Raw genomic sequence first — 16,062 nt, 5'->3', positions numbered from 1 at the left:
AAGACTGATCAATAGCAAACTCATTGAGAAGTCAGCAAACTCTTCAAAGTGGTTGAATGATTTCCACAAGGTCAGAGAGCAAGGGACCCAACATGTAGAGCAAACATATCTGCAGGCCTGTCCCGTATTCCAGAATACTTATATTAATTAACATACAGTAAATACACACTCTCTTCTATTGTTTTGAAGATTTTCACATGGCTTTTACATCAAACTAACATTTTTAAAGTTTTAACATGCTGCTGTAGTCATTTTTTAATACCATTCAAAGGATTTCACAAAGATTCAACCAAAAAAATCTAGTTAGGTAAATCCATTGTGGGCAGGTAAAACAAGTTGAAAATTAGGGGATGAAGTTTGGAGAGAGAAGTGTAAGTGGGGGAAGGGCAGTGGGGAGGATTCGCAGGATGGTGGGTAATAAAATATGGGAGAAGAGGAGGTGCAGTCAGGGCTCCATCCATGAGCACCATCTGTATAAATCAGGCCTGGAGTTGACATGTAATTTTGTGTGGGTCCCCTGAGAAGTGGCCCTCAGGGCTTCATTATTGATGAAGAGATTTTTCTTCAAAGTGGCCCAGTCAGCAGTGCCTCAAGGGGACATTCATAAGCACTCATAATATCAATTTCCAAGCACCTGGGAGGTAAGGACACAGATTGTCTCTTTAATTATTATGATAAAGGTAGAGGATAGTGAGAATGCTTTTACACAACCAAGCTGAAATTCTCAATGAAATAAAATTATCATAACCTAATATTAAAAAGTTTAATATTTGAGTCATCTTTCAGAAAGAGCACATTTTACATTTTCCTGGTGCAAAATAGGTTGATCTCCAATTCTTCCTTTCCTAGTAGTCAAAAAAGTTTTAATGAACAAATACAGGGATGCTCAGAAGTCTAGAAAAAAGACTTTCTTTGAAGTTAATATACTTGCTTAGAGACATTATAAGCTTAGTCCAGTTTGTACAAACAGATATGACTTGGGCTTTTTTAAAAAATAATTGTGTAGAGATTTCTTTTCAGAAAAGGATAATACTAAATCCCTTCTATATATCGTTCAGAATATCAAGAAATAATTTTCACCAATACATTGGTCCTGAGAGAGTCTAAAAACGCTCAGAAAAACACTGAAAAATCAATCCATATGTACACTGCAGTAAAATAATAAGGGTTGGGGAGGTCAGCCTTGGATTTGAGTCTTAGTCCCTAGTGGATTAGATGTAGATAATCCCATATAGACAAAACCGATGCCACATACTTCCTTTGAATCTCCTTCAATTTACACCAGAGGGCTAGCAATACAGAGGGTGTTAAGCATATTTTTAAAATAGAAGTAAAAAGCAAAATGAACTGAGTCTCTTTAATTTGATCTGAATTTCAGAAACTCCCCCTTCTCACTGGTAATATGGACAAATAAAATTAAGGAACTTTCTTATAAAATATATCTGTGAAATATATCCTCATAATTCTTTTAACTTCATTAACTCCCCCCTCTTTCACATATTTTAGCAGGCTTTGATATAACTTGTTAGTTTTTGGAGTTGAACAAAATTCCAGCCAAATGACACTTACATAAGACACATGATATGTACAACAATGATGTTTGAAAGAAGTACCTGGTATTTTTTTTAATATTTATTTTTGAGAGACAGAGTACGAGTTGGGGAGGGGCAGAGACAGCAGGGGACACAGAATCGGAAGCAGGCTCCAAGCTCTGAGCTGTCAGCACAGAGTCCGATGCAGGGCTTGAACTCACAGACTGCGAAATTATGATCTGAGCCAAAATCAGACGCTCAACCGACCAGAGCCACCCAGGCACCCCAGAACTACTAATATTTTAAAAATACATATTTTATGTGAAAGATGCTATCTGAGGCATTATATGTATATGACACCAGTTAATCATTACAGCTGTTGCATGAAATAATGAAGCATAAATCCAACTGACAGAAAAAGAAATGATAGTTCAGGAAAGAACTGACCACAATCACAAAAATTAAAAAAAAAAAAAAAATGAGAGAATCAGGATTAGAACCCAGGCCTGTTTAATACAATGTTTTCTTTTTTACCATGAATTGAGGTTTGATTTTGTGAAATACAAAATAAATAACTTTAAATAAACGTACTGAGTTCCTAATATCAATAAGTAGATATCTGTAGTGAACATTCTAAAAGGAAAGTAATACAATGAGTTCACACCTACTAGCATAACATTTTAATTACAAGCAATGGAAGAAGAAATAATTATAAACCATAGGAAATATATAATCCTATTAAGAGTTATCTTAGTGGTATTCCTGGCTCCAGGTTATCTGTGAATGACCACACTATTGATGTTTGAGGCCAAAAAACACTTTCTGTTTTGATATAGAGGATTAAGAGCAAATGAAGTCCTGAAGGTAAACATGTCACATTTGAAAATCAAAATCTTGACTATATATAAATTTATAATCTTAGAATGCCTTATAAAATATTTTTAAATTAAAGCAGGGTATAAATGATGTTGAAATTTTCTTACAGTTTTAAGGACTGAAGGTTTCTATTCATATTTGTCATTGTAGACAGCTAAGAGGGAGAAAAGTAAGTTGGCCAATCCTACTTTTCAATATCCTCGTTAGCTTCACTTAAAGCCTGGACCATAACAAATCTCATCATATTTTCTTTGTCATATTATTTTATAACTCTATTTTTTTCCAGTCTCATTGTCTTTAATTTTAGTGTTTTTAATTTTATAACAAATTTATGCTTATTAAAAATTCTCCCACAATGATCAGATAGGTTTACCTTTACAGGAAGGTCTATTTTTCCAGCTCTTGCATTCTTGCCTGTTTATATACAGAGTTTGGTAAAATGCTGTATTCAAATAGTTAAGGAAAGATGATTGCTTAAAGATATCCAGTTTTCTCAGGATTTTGGCCCTAGATCTTTTTCATATTCTTATCAATTCCTTATTGCAAATGTTCAGCTTTCCAAAACTGAATTTTTCTTCAAGAGTGTAAGAAAGAAGGCTACTGAATTCCAACATATTTTTACAACACTATCTGCTATGATTAAGATTAAGCAGATCCAACGTAAAAAATGACTCTAGTGATAGAGTCATTAGTCATTAATCTCACAGTTTTTAATTAAACTACTAAAGTGGTCACTGAATTCATGTGCAGGAGGTATAATTTCTTTTAAAAAACTATACTGAAATATATACATCTGGCCATGCTTAACTCTAGAAATACACCTTAAAACTACAAAGAGCTGAGAGCCAAAGCATAAGAGACTCTTAAAAACTGAGAACAAACTGAGGGTTGATGGGGGGTGGGAGGGAGGGGAGGGTAGGTGATGGGCATTGAAGAGGGCATCTTTTGGGATGAGCACTGGGTGTTGTATGGAAACCAATTTGACAATTAATTTCATACGTTATTAATAATAATAGTAATAATAATAGTAATAAATTTATTCTCTCCTTAAAAAAAACTACAAGGAGCTATCATTTGGAATGAAGTAACTTCCCAAATCACACAATCAGACACATTTTTACTGCCCAGCTTAATTTCTTAGAAAGGAGAAATACTTTGAGTACGGTCCACAGGACAGTTTAAAATAGGGAGGACAAGCATATTTTTAACAATTCAAACTGACAGAACACGTTTAAAATTTAAAAACTTTAAAAAAAATTAAAAGCTTTAGCAAGTCGAGATAGCATTTCCTTAGATTGGTGGTGCCTAATCAATAAAAGAAAGGAGACAAGAAAGAACTGTCATTTATACACTGAATAAAAAAAACATAAAAGTTTAAATAAATAAATAAATAATCCATAGCTTCTGCAAAGTTGAATCTTTATTCTCTCCTTTGGGTCCATAACCCTTCCCCTTCCCAGGGACAAAAACAGTTATGATAGAGGGTATTCTGAAATATTTTCTCCCACCTCTACCAATTAATTCATAACCCCTGCCTTCCCTTTTTTCAAAATGCTCCTTAAAAATGTACTTTTCTCCCAGTTGTTTCCTTTATCCTCCCATTTTCCAAGTCCATGATTTTAGTAACTTATTTTCTTAATTAATAAGCATAGAAAATTCTCAAATGAATGGAAGTTAGAGTATAAGTAATTCAGAAACTGTTTCTGTTTGACTTGAAATGCACTATGATTCTGTAGACAATGGACTGAAATCCCTTTCTGATTCAGGGTAAATGTGAAACACTCACTAAGTGATAATTCAAGGAATGGACATTGACTTGTGATTGTGAAAGCATTAGAGTGGTAGGTAGCATTTGAGTTTGGCTGTAAATATTTACCAAAATTACTATTATTCAAAAAGTTAAAGGTTTCCTGTAGCTGCATACATTTTCTTTTAATTATACTTCTATAGTCTACTCTTAATTATCCATGTCAGTGGAGAGGAACAGGACACTGAACAAAATTACACTTTTCTAAAATTATTCTTACTTGCTTTTAAATGAACAGATATTGGCATTATACTGGTTATCAATTCAAACTAAATGAAGTACTGTGAAGGTACCACTGAAGTCAGGGTAAGTGACCAGTATTGGGTATTCACCTTCTCTGAAACCTTCCCAGGAGAATTTGTATTCGAAAGTCATCCTTGACAAAATTCAGCTTTGTCCAAAATGTAATCCCATAAAGTAAGATGACTTTCAAAAGCACATAGCTACCATTAATGATTTTAGAATACTAATTATTTCATTGGCAGGGATTTTCCTAAGATATTTGTTCATACTTTTATTTTTTAACATTTGTCCTTTTTCCTAACAAGAATATGTCAACTTGTGACATTTGTTTATTATATTTCCTATTATAATTTTCTTTATTTAACAGGTTATGAAAATATGACTCAGAGAAGCTAAGTAACCTTCCTAAAGTCACAGTTTGAAAGAACTAAACTAGACCTCAACCCAGTTAGCTCCAGATCCCAGGGTCTGAATCACATTTATGTATCAGGGAAAACAAAACAAAACAAAACAACTTCACTTCTCATGCTGCTTCTACAATTACCATAGTGACAACAATTCTTGAGTATATGAGCTAGGTTCTATCGCCTAATATCTATTACTTACTAATGCATCATCGTTGTGCTTTATCTTTCAGCCTGAAATATTCCATTTTTGGGGTTTGGTGACATTCTGATTGTTTTTCATGCTCCCAATCCTTCAAACCCTGATGTGATACTTAATTAAGGCTAGACATTATGGAGTGAACACACAAGGCAACTTTACCTCAGTAACTTTTTTTCTTCAGAAATAGAGACATTTCTTGGCTGCCTCACTGAAACTTGAGATTCTGTAGGTAGCTTATGGGGAAAGTTAAATCACTATTATAGTGGGTTGTCACCATCACCTTCTGTTCTTTTCACATTTATCAAGTGAACCTGTATTTTGTTCCATACTGATTTTTTTTTTAAGATTACTCCATGTACTTGAGACTAAAGCAATGGTCACAGTCAGATCAGTCTCTAGACAATGGTCTTAAGGAATTCATTCAAGGAAAGGAAACCCAATGTACGCATTCAAATTTGATAGAAAACTGAGCTTTCATAATTCATTCTGATTCTTCAAACAAAAATGAACTTTGGTGAATCAACAGGATCAACTGAGACATCTATGCTTAAATGTGTTCCTTTAGGCTTAATGTATTTTTCTTCACTGCATTATATTTTAATGATTAATTTCATGCTCTCTGGTGGTACTATAACTCATGAATCACAGGTTATTACTTTGAGAGAAAAGGAAGATACTATGTATAATGAAAGTGGTTACTGATTAAAATGTGCTGCATATATGAACTACATAAAACCTGAAAAGGCTTGAATACCACTGTTCTAAATTGTAAGTAATATCAGGCAGATTAACCCCACAGACTAAGGTTAGACTGAGGTGAGTGTAAGGGCGTGGACTTCTCAAACGGGTCTTAGTTCAAACAACATATGAGATTAAGCTAGTAATTTAATGTTTCACTGGCATCTTTTCCTTAGTGTTCTGTGGTTAAGAACTGATTTCCAAGACAATTGCAAGAGAAATACAGAGAAAGAAATCAGTTAAGCAAATAACATACCATTCTAAAAGCCAAAGGCCACCTGCCCCCTGACACTCTCCTCTCTAAAATCAGTACTGCCTGAATGCTGTCAAAAGTTTGCTATTTAGCTTAGTTAAAAAAAATGATTTGGTTAAATCAAAGTAATAAGGACCAAAAAGGGCTTTGACAGTGACATAAATCGAGTATCCTTCACCTTGTGCACACATGAATAAATATTGGGTTAAATATATCTTACTGATCAATAAGAAATAGTAAACTGTCCACAAGAGAAACCACAAGTAAATTAACCAGAGAGGTCACTACAATATAATTTGACTCTTATTACTAAAATGGATTTTTCCCAAACCAATGTATGGAGCTGGAAGAAAACATTACTACCATCTCCCAACAGAACACAAAGTTACTTCAATGACAGAGGAAAAATGTGGCATCAGCAGCTATTCTGCAAACAGGTGGTTTTAAACTTTTATTTAAGCCACTGAAAAGGACTGAGGAAAGAAAAATTTGTCATTTATAAAAAAAAAAAGAGAGAGAGAGAAAACATACACGTACACACATATACACACATTTTATCGGACAGGGAGACTCAAATAAAGAAAAGCCTTAAACAAAACACAACAAAATACTAAAAAGCAGTTTATCTTAGCTCACAAACGCTGAATTGGGTATGTCTAAAAATCACTGTTTAAAATTAAATCCTTCTCATGTCAAACACAAAGGTCTTAGGAAGAATTTAAAGGAAACGGTCATGTCATTTCAGGTAGGACCTTATTCACAGGAAGAAAGATGAAATTGTTACAGAAACAGAGTGGAAAAGAGAATCAAAAACTCTTGAGAGGAGAGAAAAATACAGCTTGTTTATGTTTCTCTGATAGCACTGCATTTTTCGTGTTCTCAATAGTTTGTTCCATTCCTCCCTATGTTAAATAATTTCATAAGCATTGAAGCATTACTATGGCTAGCAGGGACTGCCAGAATAGCTGACACACAGATCTCCTTTATTTCTATAGCTCACCTTTGCATATATTTAGGATTCAGCAATTGGAGGTGGGGGCAGCAAACAGGTGCCCTGAAATGCATAGGGGTGGAGAAAGGGGAAAGTGCCTGGGTAGACTGGGTGGGAAATGGGAGCTCCTATCCTCCAGAGTCCACCTCACTGGAACTCTTGTGCTTCTTAGTCACACCATTCAGGGCAAGACAAGACAGGCTTCCTTAATCCCCTCCGAAGTAAACAGCCAGGTCCCAACCCAAAAGGCACCCCCTCCAGTCGCGGGACCCTTCCACTTCTGTCCCCCGCTGCCCGTGCCCATGTTCTGGCTCCCTGCTCCTCCACCTCCCCCGCAGGCCTCCCACGGAGGCAAAGTTTCCCCGGTCTCCCACTCTTTCCCGAGCGACTGCCGCGGCCTCCCCAGCACCCACCGGCTGGGCCCCCACCTCCCGCCCTTGGCGACCCGGCGCGCAGTCGGTACCTCGATGTCCGCCGAGTCCTTGCTAAGCACCAGGGCCATGGCAGTGTTTACAGCCTGAAGTCTCCTAGTGACAGACCCTCCTAGCGTCCTCAAGCTCCAGTCAGAAAGCGAAGTGACGGGAAGCCGAAGCTACCGAGTAAATAGGAAGCGGAGGGTCCGCGGTGAGGGGGCGGGGCTGGCGCTGGGAGGCCACGCCCCTGAGGCGGGGCTGCGGGCTCGGCCTCGCGGCTCCAGGCACCCCGCACTGCCGGTGGAACCACGGGGAAAGCAGCCCGGCCCATCCCCCACGCTGGCGGCTTGTTTTCCTTCCACAGGCGGAAGGAAGGGAGGGAGAGAGCACTCGCACCCGGGACTGACCTTTGCTCTGTAAACTGTTAAAGCCAGAGCTTGGTAGGCTGGGGCCAGGTGTTAGAGACCCACAGGATTAAAGGTAAAGGCAATTGGCGCTCTAAGTAACAAATTGCTCCTTTTCTTTTGCTTCCTACGAATCCCGCAAGGTGCAGAAACATTAGCTTATGGGCAGCTGCATCTTCTGGAACTCCTCAGGGATGAGGTAGTAAACGTTCCTCTATTCATCTATCAGAAGGCGGGAGAAGGCAAGGGCGCAGGTCTTCCGACAGTGGACAAAACCCGGGAGTACGAGCGAGCGGAGACAGGGTTATCAGAGGACCCAGGGAGGGAGAGGAGCAAAATTTCTACAGCCAGAAGTGGCAAGTAATAAGTGCTGTAAGTGCTGTAGGTGGTACAAAATCAAGGTTGTATCTTTGCAGGACAATCCATTCTAACGACTCCTTAAATATATGTAGATACATATTTCTAAAATGTGAAGCTCCTTTGAAGACTGCTTTATGTTTTGTTATAGAGCTTGCTGGAGAGACGGGAGTGATTTCCATTGAGAGATGGTCTCAATCCAGAAAACATTCATCTTTGAGTATATCTGTCTCCAGACCTCCCTCTGTTCTCCCGGTTAGATAAATACATCCTCCTCCTCTCTTCTCCCATAACGCTACCCGCTTACTTCTAGTAAGGTTTTTACCATCCTTCTTAATCCTCTTGGCTAGATTGTGAGCACCTTGGATTCAAGTATTTCCTCCATATCGTTATTCTTTCATTAGTTCATTCATCATTTCATTCAACAAATATTTATTGAACAGTTCCAATGTACCCATTGTTAGGTACTCTGGATATAATCCGTCTTCTAGATTATATTTCTAGAGTGAGAAATACCTCACTCTCACGAAGATTATACTCCTAGTAAGCAAGTAGCAAAATAGTAAGAAACAGTGATGTCTGCTTAGAAGATAAGAGAAATGGAAAAGGGTAACTGGGGTGTAAATACTCACTACCTTGAGTGATTTGGGAAGACTTCTTTAAACAAACCATTAGATTACCTTCCAGAGCCTGGAATTTACTAGACAGAGAATGGATACATTTTCTTGAATCAAATTGTACTGCTAAGAAAAACTAGAAAGTTACATAGAAACCGTAAAATCATGTTTTCTCAAACATTTTATTCATCCCCAAGCTCTCAAACTTCGACCTCCTAAAGGATCTTGGAATGTGTCTTCATTTCTCCACCTTCACTCCATCCACCAAGGTCCAGTGGTATTCCACTCTTCTACTCATACCTTACCCCTCTCCACTCTAGACTGAGTTTTTAAAAGTATTAATTGACTCATCACACACACGCACACACAAACAGAATGAATAAATCCTTCAGTGGTTTGCATTGCACTCAGTAAATACAAACTTCCTAGTGACATCTTAATAACCCGCCCTGCCCTTCTCCAACCTCACCTATAGCCATTTTTGCCATGACTCTTTATGTACCATTCACGAAGTAATCTTCCCTTCTTCCAACCATTTCTCCTCCCTTTACACACATCCTCCACTTGGGGGACTCTTCCCATTCTAAGCATCCTTTAGGTCTCAGAGAGGGCTTCCCTGAACTATCCCAATGAACAAGATTAGACCCACCCAGTCTCTTTTATGACATCCTACTTTTTTGTCATAGCCTGATCAAATTTTATTTGCATATTTATTTAAGTGTGACTTGTTTAATATCTGTCTTCCATTTAGAATGTAAGCTTCAGGAAAAGAAACCTTGTTGTCTAGTGGATAGTCAGCTCCTAGACCAGGACCGAAGCATAAGAGACCAAGAATAATTGGTGAGTGAATGAACATAGTAGATCCTGAAGTTGGTTTATGCATTAAACAGTTCATTTCAGAAACTTCAGTTTCACTTTAGCATGTATTCTTCTCAATCTCCCACTTACTCCTGAGAAGTAAATCACAATATATGTCAATGAATTTCTACTTAAAATGTGTCAAACTACTTTGCTTTTCATGAAATAATGTTCCAAAGTCAGATGTTCCTGAATCTTCCTACAACCATACCTTAGCTACCTCCAAAGTCATCTGTGTCCTCCTGGGGATATCATATAATGTACATAAATTATAATATATGAATAATATATATATATTATGTATAATGATACTATTACAATGTATGTAATATTTATATGTGTCTGTACATACAGACACATATGTTTAGGAAAGAAAAAAGGTAAATGCATGCATACATAGGTAACATATTTATAATATGAATGAGATATATATATATATATGCATATATATAATTATACCATATATAATCCCTTCTCCAATTTAACCTGAGAGCTTCAATAGTCAATTTCTAACCACCAGAGACAGACACTTATATGCTTTTTTAGATTGCACTCTACTGCAAGTCTTATCAGTTAGCAATCCATATTTTAGTTGTTTTATGGGTATAAGTATCCAAGTTATCATTACGAGTTAGACACTTTATTTCCATATTTGCTTTTTGTAATTATTATTCTCTTAACCCACCATAGGATAAGTTCAAAATAGCTGTCTTCCCAAGGGTGAGAGCTTCTTCAGTGACACTCAGTAATCAAATACAAAATTCAAAATTCAAATGCTTTTTTATCACCCCCCAACCTCCCCAAACAGATGTACCCTGTTCTAAGATATTTAATTAAAGCATTTAATAATATTGCTCACATGCCACACCTATATTCTGTGATCAGTGATTGATCTAATAATATTTTAAATCCATTGAAATTCCACATTAAACACAGTTGTACCTGTAAATAATCCAAGCTGTTTAAAGCTTACTGCAAATGCATTCACACCACACTTTTTAAAAGTTGTAAATTATGATGGCATTTGTCAAGCTGTCCCTCCATCTGGAAGCACAGTCAAATATCAGGTGTTCTACATTAATTTTTTTGTAGGCTTTGGAGAAATAGCTCATCTAATAGTGTACAAATTCACCAAAATGCATTTCAGCCTAATAGTTTACATTACATGAATGAATATTATGATGATTATTATTACTATAATCAGAAGGAAAACTTATGAGTCATCTTTCATTCCTGAAAAGTTATACAGTACCACAAATTTAGAAACACAATAAAAATGCAGATTTCCATATGCTTTCTTTTTCCCCTTGTAGTCTAGCATTAAGCTTTTTTTTTCCCAGACATTCCTTGGAAGATGCTTTTCTCCCAAAAAGTGAGACTTTAATCATGAGACTTATTTTACCCCATCTGACTTTCTAAGGCCAGATTAACTCCTATCCAAACTGACCAAGAGGATAATGACTAAAAATCAGTTGGGTCCAAAAACCTCTAGTATTCCTACTCAAAAAGACCCTAATGTATGTAATAGCTCATATTATATGTAATAAAGCTGGTATAATTTATTCAACTACATATACTATGTGTCCTTTATAAGCACACACTCACATACACATGGATGCTACATATATATTATATATGTGCATATATATAATGCCATAAAAAAGCACAGGTAGCACCGAAACTACTAATCCCTCTCAGAAGTTTATTCAATAGTTATTTATTGAGTGCTATTGCTTCAAGCACCGTGATAGGCATTTAGTGATACCTCAGCACATATTAAAGACATTGCCCTTATTATCACAAACCTTAAGCCACTAGCTTAAAACACACACTGTCATGTACTGAGTAAGTGGTTTAAACGTGAATGGGGTTATGAGAGTTAAATGTCAAGATGTATTTGATTTTGTAAATTGTAAAATGCCATGTAATGTTAGTTAAATATTAAAAATGTAAAGATATGCCCTCTGGTGCTCATATTCTACAAAAAAGTTATTGGTCTGTGATTGACCATGAATGATTTTGGGTGAAATGCAGTGTGAATAGGAGGTTGATAGCATTATCTGACTTAAAGTGGGGGAAAATATATCCTCTAGAATGAATAATTACCTCATTACCTCGAAGCCTTTTCTTTGGACTTGTTTTTCTCTCATCAAAAGTCACCGTAATTCTAGCAACTGTCATTTAAAGTTTTCAATTTGTTTTCTTGCTGGAATTGTATTATTTCATAGTTTCAAGTATATTTGTATTGGGGATTGAGACAGAACCTTGCTTTAAATTACTCACTATTGTTCCTTTTGGTCATCTGTAGTGGATACTAGTGATGTGCCTCACAGATCTCATCCTTCCTCCCAATCCACTCAGGACTCAGATACTAATTCCCACAGCTGCTAGGAGTGTTGGTGGCCGACAGATCTCTGCTGGGTCCCTCTTTGGAAATTGTCCCTGACTAAAGAGCCATTCACCTGCAGATTATGCCTCTGCACAGGGTAGTAGATATCCAATGAGGACTGATGTGGGTCCATAAAGGCCTGGCACTTGCTTCTATTCAAGACATCTTTGAGGGCCATCCTAACTTTAGAGATCCCTTGAGGGATCCTCTGAGACATCTGTTGGGATTGCAATAGAGTTCAATTTCTCCTTCTGTCCACCTTGCTTCATCTCCTGCCCCCCAAAGTCTTCATCCAGATAGTGCTTCCTAATAAACTTCCTGCATGTACATTGCTATCTCAGAGTCCACCACTGAGAGGACTAAGCTGTATTTTCACCACTGTAAGTTACTTAACAGATAGAATATGTTGCATGTAAAATGTACTTAATTATCCACATGTCTGAACATAAAAAATTGACTCATATAATAAAGTCTTATTTATTTCAGTGTGCTGAAATATTTCTGTATTTGTTCATACATTTATTCATATCACAAATAACTGTGTTCCCATATGCACTAGTTATAACAACAACAACAACAACAACAACAACAACAACAACAACAAAACATCAGAGATACCATGGTAAGCTAATTAGAAGTGAGCTGTTTGCTCAGGCAGCTTTCAGATGATTTAGGGAGGTGAACATTTGTCAAGTAATCATACAATAATATAATATCTACTGTCAGTAACAATATCAAGGAAAAATAGACGACTGTTCTAGAAGACAGACCTGGGAAATCAGTGAAGGACTTCTTGCTGCTAAGATCTAAGAGACAAAGTTAAGAAGGCAAAAAGGAAGAGATCAAAAGAATTCCAGGCAAGAAAGTAACCTGTGCAAAGGCTTCTAGGCCAGAGGTGTCCTGATAGAAGGGAAAAGAAGCTCTGATAGGTGGAGCTGAGGCAGTGAATACTTGCTGTGCTTGACCCAAAATGTTGCCATACAGTGTTTAAGCCTTAGTTTAGGATTTTGGATTTTATCCTATAAGTATTGGGAAGCCATGGAAGTTTTTTTTTTTTTTAAAGCAGAGGAATGACATGATCAAATATGTATTTTTGAAGTATCACTCTGATTGCAGTGTATGTGTAATGCATATTCATATATTCACTTGGGTGAATGTTTTAAAATCCACCAAGGCAAGCGATTTCTGGGGATGGGCTCCATTATTTCCTCCACATGCTAGCCAGGGTAGTAATCATTCTTGTCATTGGAAACCAAAATAGTGAATTTTCTACTATAGATCAATGACATTGTTATTTAATATTTTGTTACATTTATGAAGCAGAGCCCTCTGTTTTTAATCAGTCTGGAAAGAAAAACCTGCACCCCAAAAAGACTTCTTTCTTGATCAGTGTCGTGTCTCTATTTCTGTTTTCCAACATAAAACTATAATGATACATTTTTAATCATCTGAATAATAAAAGACATGCTGTTCTTGTAGTTTGTTTTCATGATCACCACCTTCCCTAGACTGTAAGGTCCTTGGTGATTTTGAGTGTGCCTTATCCTTTTATGCTCCATGCCTAACACAGTACCTAGTAATAGTAGGTACATAAATATGTAGGAAGCAAGTATTTATTATTATTCTAACTATGACAGAGGGTATAGAAAGACTAAAATCAAAAAAATTTTTTTAATAAAGAGGCCTTAATGGGCAATTCCTTTCCCCTTCAGAGTACAAGTGGTTTAAATAAATAAATAAATAAATAAATAAATAAATAAGTAAAATTTTATCAACCAAAGTAGTAGTCAAAGAAATGCCAATTAAGTGAGATATGCTTTTTCACCTATTAGACTGGCAAAAATATTTTAAGGAGTGATTAAGGTGTAATAAAATTAACAGATTCATAATATTCAAAATGAGTAAACACTTGGTACAGTATATAGGTAGAGCAGTTCAGCAATATATAGCCAAACTTTAAATGTGTGCATTTTCTTTGACCTAAGAACTTCATTTCTGATATTGTCATCTTAAGAGAACAACTATGCTATATGCAAAAGTAACCTAAGATATGGCTCATTCCAAAGTTCTTTGTGAAAAAATGAAAAGGTACTAACATAAATTTCCTACAAAAGGTGACAGATTAACAACTGTAATGAATCGATACAATTCAGTTTCATTCAATTTTATGCAGTGTTTAGAAATAAGGTAGTAGAATATTAACATCAAAGATACTGACAATCTATCCAACAGCATATGAGATTACAGGGTTTAAAAATACATGGATGAGTAACAAACACGTATTAGTTAATTGTAAAGAAAAGTAAAAGTTATTTAAAAATTTTTTTTTCAACGTTTATTTATTTTTGGGACAGAGAGAGACAGAGCATGAACGGGGGAGGGGCAGAGAGAGAGGGAGACACAGAATCAGAAACAGGCTCCAGGCTCTGAGCCATCAGCCCAGAGCCCGACGCGGGGCTCAAACTCACGGGCCGCGAGATCGTGACCTGGCTGAAGTCGGACGCTTAACCGACTGCGCCACCCAGGCGCCCCAAGAAAAGTAAAAGTTATTTTTAAAACTCCATTGTATTATGAGCAAATACAGAAGCACATTTACCTTTTATAAATTTAAATGTGTATATATGCATGTAAGACCCTTATTATTCATGCTATGGTATTTGGCACATGTTAGGCACTCTATAATTTATATATGAAGTATTTTATATGAAAAACTGAACCCAAAATTATCTATAATGTTCTATAATCCATTATATGAAAATAATTATTAATATCATCACATTCCTGGTTGAAAAGTTTTAAGCATTATGGGACCTGGCAAATAGAATTATGAATACCATCATAGTCCTGGGTAAAATTTTTTAAGATATAGAAGCTGGCAAATAGTGAGAACTACTTAAGCATTATCTAACTAGACAAAGTAATCTGAGTGTTTGAATAATGTCCTATCACAAAATAGTCATTTCCATGATTTATTTAATTTCCAAAACAATAACCCTGTCAGTCTTTTGCCCCAAACCCATTATATGGCTTGCCATTTCACTCAGTAGAAAAAAATTCCATATAGTGGCCTGTAAGATATCAATAATATAGCTGCTTATTTTCTCTTTCTAATTCCGCTACTTTTGTTTACTCTAACTCCATCCACACAGGCTTTTCTGCTTCTTGCTTCCTCTGCCTCCAGTGACATTCTACTAGATATTTTGATGGCTACCTTGTCATCAGCTTCGAGGATTTACATAAAATTCGCCTTTTTGGTAAGTTCTTCTATGACCACCACTTTTAAAATTGGAGCTTGCATTTCTTACATTCACTATCCCCACATTCCTGATTTATTTTTCTTCATAGTACTTCATATAAACTGACATTCTATTTGTTTTAATAATGTGATTATTCACTGTCTACATTTTCCTACCTAAATGTAAATTTTGTAGGGGTTTTTTATTCACTGCTGTATCCGCACTCTGGACCAATGCCTAGCACATTGTATATGCTCAACAAATATTTGGATGAATGCTACTAGGTTATAATACCTTAGCATTTTTTATACTTCTATACAAGCATTTAATATTGAACATTATGCATCTGTGTGTCTGTCTCCCCACTAAAAGGAGTTGTTCAAGTGCAAGGACTATATCTTATTGATCTTTGAACCCTTCAGTTTATATAATATCTGGAAATAAGTAAGTGTGCTCTAATATATGTTGATCGAGCAAACAAATGAACTAAAACTCAGCCGTCTGTGTACTTTTCAAGTAGCACTTGCTTCAGTGCATCTTCTGATGTTTAAAAATTGAAATTTATTATGTATGCCAATCAGAGAAACTCTAAGCTAGAGGCTTACTCTGAAACATATTTTCTCTTCTCATTCTTGTCTTAGCAACTCACTTGGCAGTGTTTGGTAAGTATAATTACCCATGTAAAATACTTAGAATATTTTCAATAAATTTGAAAATATTTTACATTTCCTTATTTCATGTC

General features: G+C 36.2%; 1 protein-coding gene and 1 long non-coding RNA gene across 4 annotated transcripts in view; one reads left to right on the top strand and one right to left on the bottom strand.

Annotated features, from left to right (window-relative positions):
- DPYD (dihydropyrimidine dehydrogenase) overlaps positions 1–7,684 on the bottom strand; it is an 864,530-nt gene extending 856,846 nt beyond the window's left edge. Inside the window, exon 1 of one of the 3 annotated variants that reach the window (XM_047871842.1) lies at positions 7,510–7,684. In XM_047871842.1, the coding sequence (XP_047727798.1) occupies positions 7,510–7,548 (39 nt within the window). In that variant the 5' untranslated portion in view covers positions 7,549–7,684. The remainder of the gene's footprint in view (positions 1–7,509) is intronic. The other 2 variants (XM_047871843.1, XM_047871841.1) reach the window with 2 other exon arrangements.
- A 64-nt stretch (positions 7,685–7,748) lies between these two features.
- LOC125173058 (uncharacterized) lies at positions 7,749–15,338 on the top strand. Its single transcript, XR_007154912.1, has 3 exons — positions 7,749–7,939; positions 9,589–9,677; positions 15,234–15,338. It is a non-coding gene; the product is annotated as an uncharacterized LOC125173058 (long non-coding RNA).
- Positions 15,339–16,062: the final 724 nt, after the last annotated feature.

The sequence above is a fragment of the Prionailurus viverrinus genome, chromosome C1 (genome assembly GCF_022837055.1).
Source record: "Prionailurus viverrinus isolate Anna chromosome C1, UM_Priviv_1.0, whole genome shotgun sequence".
Taxonomy (NCBI): Eukaryota; Metazoa; Chordata; class Mammalia; order Carnivora; family Felidae; genus Prionailurus; species Prionailurus viverrinus.
This window is presented reverse-complemented; position numbering and strand designations above follow the sequence as displayed.